The sequence below is a fragment of the Melanaphis sacchari genome, unplaced genomic scaffold, assembly GCF_002803265.2.
Source record: "Melanaphis sacchari strain LSU unplaced genomic scaffold, SCAv2.0 Contig1_pilon_pilon, whole genome shotgun sequence".
In the NCBI taxonomy this organism is placed as follows: domain Eukaryota; kingdom Metazoa; phylum Arthropoda; class Insecta; order Hemiptera; family Aphididae; genus Melanaphis; species Melanaphis sacchari.
The window spans coordinates 5,155,192-5,164,371 of NW_020270976.1; the positions used below are offsets into that span (position 1 = coordinate 5,155,192).

Below are 9,180 nucleotides of genomic sequence, written 5' to 3' on the forward strand. Positions count from 1 at the left end.
TAAACTGATTATAATTAAAATTTAAAAAATTGAAAACGGTTGTCTGTGAAGCATAAATCTGTTATAGGTAACAAATATACTGTACTAATAATTGATTCGTAGCTCTATACCTCGTATACTTCTCTAAAAACGCCGTATAATCGTAATTTAAAGTTAATATACTGTATTTTGCTAGATAATTATAAAAATTATGATCAATTAAGTAATCCACACATTTTTAACTCCTCTAAATTTTTGTTCTAATAGTACATTTTTTTGTATACAATTTATGTTGTGTTTAAATTATTTATATAATTATATAGATAACGCAATAAAAAATAAAAAATGCGTTAATGGCAAATAATAAAGAATATAGAATATGAATTGAATTATTTTTACGATGAAAAGATATAAATTAACAGAAAAAATGATGTGATTAAGGCTTTCTAAAAAAAAAATATGAATAATAAAAAAGTTGTAAAAAAATATAAATAAATATCTCCACCCCCTTTTCACTAAATATAGTCAGATTTACTATATAAAAAAAAAACACCATTAAAAATAATACTATAACTTATAAGTAACATTCAATGACATTGATAAGTGTTTTTTTTTTCGTATACACACTTGGATACATTGGTTAATTGAAAATATTCTGTGGAAATTCATTGTGTAAACTCTAACAACAGCGGTGAATGAAAAATAAATAATGATATATCGATATATACGATACATAATATATATTGTTTAAGAAATATTTAATTTTTATCATCATTATTATTACCATAACACTGCGTTTATTATTTTGTTCGATTTCAACTAGTATAAATTAAAATTATTCACAGTAAATACTTTAACACGGTAGGTAATAGTTAAACAATCAAAATGTAAAAATACATTTATAAAAATTGATAAACACTAATTTAACATTTATAGTTTATGTATTTATATTTTATTAGTAATTTAGCATGCATACTATTAGAATGATTTTGATACTTTTAGTGCTACCACAAATCTAAAAAATGTAAATCCTATGATCGGTATATTTAGGTTAGTGTGTTATCTTAGCAAACAATAACCCAATGACTTATACTTTTTTTTTTTTTTTTTAAGTGTTTAAAGTTTAAAATAAATATCTTTAACTATAATTTATTTAATATTTAACATTTGTATATATGTTAACTTGAACTATTCTATCTTGACATAATGTAATAATTTCTATTTAAAACTCGTTAAAACAATTTTAAAACAAAATTATATATTATTATAAGCAACCTTTTTATAACCATATACCTGAAATGCATAATAAAATATTTTAACTTTATTTATGCATAACAGAAAATAATTAATTATGTTCTATTGTAATTATATTATAACTATTATTGTGTAACATTAATTTAAAAAAAGTTGGTATTTTAGAAACTGCTAGGTAACAATAACCGTAGATTCCAAATATGCTGTTATACATTAAATATAGTTGTCTAATATACAAATCAAACACTCGTTAAATATAGGGTTAAAACACTATATTTTATAAATTTATAAAGCAGAAGATGAAGATTTTTCTAATTTATTTATTAATTGTCCTACTCTTTCATCAATCTGAATTACATTAAAGGTTAGTCCTTTCATTTTCTTCGAATTCAATCTCACTAATAGAAATTCATCATGATACAAACATAATTTTAAAGAAGCATATTATTTGAAATAGAGACAATATGGTATTTAAGTAAAATTAATATTTTATAATACCAAGAAAATCTTAAAGCAATTAAGTTTGTTAACGTTTCAGTAGTTAACTTAAATATGCGTATTAGTAAAGCATATTTTTGAAATAACGTATATATATAATATTATATTTTAACTAATTAAGTGTTTGAATTCAGTATCTTCGCCCTAATACGAGGAGTGGAGTACCTCTTCTTTTTTAAAAAATCTTGTAGCCTGTCCCATCTAATTATATATTTTTATCAATGAGATATTTAAATCTTCTAATGCTGACATTTTTTTTTTTATACTTTTGCATTCCCCTTCTATTTGTTTCTAATTTAAGCACTGATTATTATTAACGAGTGTGTTAGTATATATATGTGTATATATATATATAATATAGATTTTTAGATAATAAAGAAGTTGACATGACCGAGTCGAGACAATACACCCTTAATCCTTACTTACGACAATCCAGTATATTATACTAAGATTAATGGCGTTTGAACTTAATTTTTTTTACTCCGACGTGATATTTGCTTCTATAAAAGAGTCTCTAATATATTATATTGTAATAGGATCGATCCTCGTTACCTCGCGAGAGATACAGGGCTATTTTAAAAACTGCATACTCTGCCAAAACCCACGAACTGACGTCAAGTAGTTTTTTCCATTACAACTCGACAGTTCTGTAAAGTACATTTTTTCGTATTTCACTTAGGTAAAGCGCCGACGGTGTAGTAGTCCGAGGAGAAACTACTGATATAAAAACAATCAAGTGTATTTGTACGCGCGCGCACGAGTGTGTGGGTGTCTGTGTGTGTGTGTAAGCGCGCGCATATAACAATAATAATGGTAATATCAAATGCGGCCGACCCTTGGAACGAAGGGGATGTTTTGATTATTTGCTGGAGCAATTGTTGAGTGAACAATCGCGATAGGCCATTATAATAAACGTGCACACACATACACACATGTCTATTTATACATATATACGTCATATATTATATTGTATAATAGTTAGAATTTATATAAGTATTGTATACGTATCATACACCTGCATGAGTACATTATAGAGTACTATTATAGTTAAATGCTGTAATGGTAGATGGAGGTGGAGAAGTATACCAGAGTTGGGTTATTGGGGATAAAAATAGCTGTGCGGGATACAAAATCGGATTTAAAAGCCGCGGGTTCTTCTTTGACCAAGTGCGGTTTCCTATCAAATCATATACGCTTGTATACTATTATCCAAATTACATGTACGTATATCATACAACACTGAGAGGAATATAACGAAACGTTTTTAATTTTTATAGATAAATTTTGAACATTTATACAACCAACGCTATGTAGTGGCTGAGTATAATTATTTTAAATTATTGTTAGTATTGTGATAATAAAAATTCCAACGTTTTTATTTTAAAAAGCAAATGTACTCATTAATTTTAAATGATATATTTTAAAGACTTGAAAACTAGTTTTCGTAAGAGTGTTTATTATTGATTATAATAAGACTGTTATAAATTTTATAATATTATCATGTTTTTAAATTAATGAAAGTATAAACTAACAATACATACCACAAATTATTCATACTGTAAACGAATAAAAATAAATTACTTTGTGGTGACAAAGAAAAATCTATGTATTTATGTTTATGAGTGCTAAAGCTGATATATTATAATAATAACACCGCAGTTTTGAATATTATTTGGTATTTTTGATGAGTAAAATTGAATTTCAATAATTATACACTGACTTAACAAAAAGACTTTTTAATAAAACGATTTTCTAATTATTGCATGATCTGGTTAATTGAGGGTGATTTAAAGAAAACTCAATTAGAATATATAACTTATCATTTTTAAAAACGTTTTTACATTTTAAATTAAATAATGAGTTTTAATTGATCGTAAACTCTCTAATGATCTTAATATATATATATATTTTTATTAAACTACACAAATAGTAAAATGTGAATATTTTTTAAATGTTCCTAAAATTAATTGAGTATGTTAATTTGTATAAAACTTAGTCTCTGAGGTTTTAAAAATACCACAAAATCAGCAAAATAAATTATTCACCAGGTAATTTTAAGTTGATACAATATTATATTAAAATATTATACATAGACAACGTCAAATGGACTGAATAACAACAACTACACCTGGCCATCAAATCGGTTTATTAGACATTATTATGACATTATATTCTTATTATTATCGTCATAACCGTTACCATTAATTGTTTGAACTATTGCAAAACACTGGTGACGGTGAACATCGCCCCATACGCGGTACAGCCGATCGGCCGGCACGTGGTCTTCTATGACCAACCGTACGGCTTCGCTACCAACGAACTTCTGGTATTCTGCTTCAGATCCATCCAGAAGCGCAGTTTTCACATTGCCCAACGTGACGTTCACTTCGCCCGTCGTCAACGCCCTGATCGTGGTTATAATAACGTTCTTCACTTCTAAATCGCTAAAAGTGGAAATCCAAGGTGCAATATGCACCCACATGTTTATAGGTACGGTATAGTTGCACTGTGGCAATTATGATATTATTTGTACTGATAAGTCAAATTTATGCAGTCATATGTAGTATACATTTTCTTAAAACTAAAATATTTAGATGAACAGAAAAACAACTTTAGTTTGCGGTAATAGTGAAGAAAACGGTACTGAGAAAAAAATACAAATTACAAAATAAGACTATTTCCAAAAATATGTTTTTTAAGTACTCCAGTCATATCTAATCTAAGTAACCTAAAGATCATAAAAATAGTTCATAATCGTCATTTGCTTTAATTTATCTATTGAAATTTTTCTCCAAAAAAGGAAAAAAAACTTATTCGAAGTCGCTTAGGCTTAATGTAATAGATTTTAAGACAAATTATAAAACTTTAAAGGTGTATAAATACTTACTGTAATAATTGTACGTACTGCATGCCGACTTTTTCAGACGTAACAACGATCAATGATTCAGGTCCCAAATCGCTCACGATGTTTGGAATGTTTGAAATAAAATCAATCACAGTGTTTGCTGACTCCTTTATATATAACAAAAAAAAACATGTAGGTATGATTATTTAATATCCGTATAAACGTGTCTGATTGTTCGAAAATAAATAATAAACGTTCCGTATTGCCTATACAACAATCATATTCAATACTACATTACTACGACTAATACGCAATAATATGATACATAACAATACCGAGTAATCATCCTTTAATTCCATTTCCTTAAGTTTGTCTGAATAATCGTCGATTTTGCACTGCAACTCAAAACACGTATTGATTTGTTTTTCCAACAGGAAATTGTCGTTTCGTGATGTATCCTAAAAAAAAAAAAAATACAAAAGTCAAAACCCAATTACCAATTTAATACACATCCTATCACACGTTGACTAACATTTCGCAGCTATTATAAATAAATTTAATGTACATAGCGTGTGTAATACCTTTAAAATATCCTCAAATTTCTTCATGTTTTCAAGTAAATCGATTTTAACAGCTTCAATCATGCAGGTGAGTTTATTTTTATTTAATGCCGATAATTCAAAAAAATTATTTAGTGACATAATGACTTAAAAAAATAGTAATTAACAAATTAATTTTAAGCACGTGTACAACACATTTTATCGGAATCGCTTGAATTTTCCAATAAAATAAAGTTAAACGTAATTTAATATCTTATTTTTAACGAATATATTAATAAACATGATTAATATAAAGAAAATTCAATTTAAATAATACTAGTTTTTACAATATAATTAGTACTTACATAGATATGAAATCAAAAGTCAAAGTATATTATATGAAATTGTTATACTCAATGTATACTTTAGTTTTTGTAATCCAAATGTGATTTTTGTTCATTTTATCTGCATATTACAATATTATTATTAATATTCATATTGCAACCAATTAATAATAGGCCAGATACTATAGACAATGCACTTTTTGATTAAAAATGGTTGAATAATTTATTAAATTTATGTAAAGTTCGATGCTTTCAATAAATATACTCGCAGATGCAAAAGTTCCTATATTAATATAAAAACATTATTGATATTCTTAAAAAATGATACATTTTTTTGTAGATTACGTAACTATTACCAATCTTTTAAATTCTTAGTTTAATTTCTCTACTACTACTAGACAAAAATGTGTTACTCATAGTTAATCAAATCAATGGAATTTGATAGGAATTATTTAGATCACATACAGTTAAAAAAGATATTAGGTACCACACACATTTTTTTTTATTTTATGTACAGAAACATTTTTTCGCTAAGCTCAACAAATTTACATAATATTTATTTTAAAAAAACTGGATTGAATCATATAGAATTTTGAGTTCCTAAACCCAAAGCCAAAAACTGAGTTTTGAAGTCTAATTCTTGTATGTCTAGAATAAAATCCCTTTTTACTGAATCGCTCGGGGCCAACTGATTTTACCGTTATAGAGAATATAAAATATATCGTATGTATAGGTTAAACGAGACTGTTGTTATTTTCTGTTCTAAAAAGATTGTTGTCTTACAAGGGATCCTTTATAAAAAAAGTTTGTCGTACCTATATATAAATTATAGTATTATGCAGTTTCAATCCTTGGTAACTCAAATAGATACCGGTCCCCATAGTGTAAACATAATATAATAACAACTAAGTATGATAATTTTAATAAATATAATCAAAATAACTGAACTGATTGTTTATGTCTTATCGAGCGCTTACATTTTAAAATGCTAATAATTTTTACATAACTTAAGATTTATTCTATAAAAAAAAATATAAATAACATAAAAAGAAATTTTCTGCCACACCTAAACATATTAATGGCGGCAAGTAAAACAGCTAATAACGATTGTTTTTCAATATTGGTAATATGGATAAATTTAAATAAAGTTTAAATATTAAAAATGTTTCTTTTCAATAACATTTATAATAAATTAATAATCATTTTGTTTCAAATCTGTAATTACATCGAATAAGTATTTCGTTGAATATAGCTCAACGACAATAATATATAACCTATCATAAAACAATAATTATACATTAGATCAATGGCTTATTTAGTAAGGGATATTAAAGAGGCATTATTTTCCATTTTTTTCTATATTTATAACTTTTAATAACTTCCGACTGTTTAAATTCGTATTTTTTTTTTACTCTTTAGTCAAAAAATAAAAGTTATTTGGATTATATTGAATCTCGTTATTTATCGTATAATTATTGTCATAAAATATTGAGTATACAATCACAACTGATCATAAAATATTTATCTATTACCACTAAATCATTTACTCTAACACACACATTTCCTTATAAAAATACTTTACCAATAAATTTATTTGAAGCGATAATGGATGTTAAATTATTACCTTCCTAAATAAACTAAAAATTAATATAGCAGTTATTTAATGTTATGGTGTATTGAATGTACTGTATTTAAATATTGTCCATTCAAAGAAAATAACACGTATTAAGATTAATGATATAAATTATGAACTCAAAAAAAAAAAAACCAAATTTTAATTATTAATTACAAAATTATATTATATACAAGTTGACTTCAGTTCAACTATTTCTTACACACTTCATAATCATAAATGTTTAGAAATTACTAAATATCTCTTCACTTGTCTAAATTTTAAATACATCATTGCGATTACAATATGTTTAAGTAATACACAAGTAAAAATGTATAATACATATACATACTATATACTATATACTTATTATATTATAAAATATCAACTTAAGATGGTTATTTAATTGTAAACACTCATTACATCAAAAAGTATAAATCATACCAATGTTATATGACAAATAAGGAATTACGCAGGTAATATACTCTGTCGTATGCTCATTTTATGAGTGATGACAGACGTCTAACTCGTTATTAATATAACTTATTGAGGTCCATGCAACTGAGCTTTGGACAATAAGCAATACAGACATATATCTAACATGAACAATATGAAAAAAGTAAGGGATTTTTTTTCTTTTTTCAAAACCTCAATTTTTAACATTCCTTGATATTAAATAACACACACACACACACACACATATAGCATATAAATATATATATATAAGCGCACGTGCGTAAAGTGTAATATCTTATCAACTCGAGATTTCTAAGGAACCGGAATATCAAACATTTCCTTTTAACGGAGAAAAGGAGAAAAATGAACTCGATGCCACCAAAGTCAGTTTTTATACCCCCTTTAATATATAAGCACTGAATTCCAATACCGACCACACAGAGGTATTTCTTTCTTCTATTTTTTTTTTTTTTTCATTAACTCTCTTAAGACTTTTATTCATTTATTTTTTTTATTTTTATTTTTCAAATGAATTTCTTATTTCGAACATGCGATATTAATTTGAAGATATTCAATACACCCTTACTCAAATATATTATATATGTGGACACTGCAATGAAAATCGAAAGGACGAAGTGTTAACCTTCTGGCAGACGAGAAGAATTATGTCAATAACTCTATCAAACGAAATAAGTACACGTTTATAATATTTATTATTATAATAACTCAAAGATAAGTATACTTGGCGTATAATGATCCCTGAAGTATTTGAAACTCCTCGCAACTTTTTTTGACACTGGAGATTCGGGTTAGAAAATATATCCAAATCATTATATATTATTATATTCAATGGTGGTGGATTTGCATTTACATTTTTTTTATTCCCGATCAAACATATACATTATTCTCCTATATACTTCATAGCATTAGATGTAAAACGATCTCGAAAATAAATCATGCAATTTGATACATGAAAAATAATAATAAATTGATATTTGCCAATTAAAATTTAAAAAAAATTGATGAGCTACTGGAATATTGTATAATTATAATGCTCGTCGATTCAACGTGGTTTTATAAATTTTTAATCTTACCACATTAATGAGTAACTCTAATTGTAATGAACAATTATTATAATAAATACTTTAACCTAATTTTTATTATTACGTTCTAACAAATGAATATTGAATTAATATATTGTATGTTTTAAAAAATATTTGTACTCATTTTTATCAATAATTTTTTTATTAAATAAAAAGTTTAAATCATTTGTGTTTAAAATAATATTTTTTTTAAAAATGATTATAGAAAAATGCATTAAAATTACTATCAAAAACATATTATGTATTCATAACCGATTGTGATATGATTAAGAAATGTTTAGTTTATTTACATTTTTAAGTCATCAATATACAAAATATTAAATATAATCACATTTTTTAAAACACACATTTCAATATTATTTAAATTATTAACTTATTTATATTTTATACTATATAAAATCTATACATTTTGAACTATGTAAATAAAAATTAAATTGTATTTGTTAAATTTGTAATTGTTCTTTAAAATTCTCGTTCAATTCTGTTTAAATTTAATTAAATTAATAAATGTATATTATACACATAAACAATTATTTTAAAATGTCAGTGA

At 25.2% G+C, this 9,180-nt stretch overlaps 1 protein-coding gene across 1 annotated transcript; it reads right to left on the reverse strand.

Moving 5' to 3' along the window:
- Nucleotides 1-3,889: 3,889 nt before the first annotated feature.
- LOC112593270 lies at nt 3,890-5,277 on the reverse strand. The gene is made up of 4 exons (XM_025337633.1): nt 5,158-5,277; nt 4,912-5,034; nt 4,619-4,743; nt 3,890-4,175 (listed from the first exon to the last, which is right to left on the reverse strand). The coding sequence occupies exons 1-4, from the start codon at nt 5,275-5,277 to the stop codon at nt 3,890-3,892; spliced, it is 654 nt and encodes a 217-aa protein (XP_025193418.1).
- Nucleotides 5,278-9,180: the final 3,903 nt, after the last annotated feature.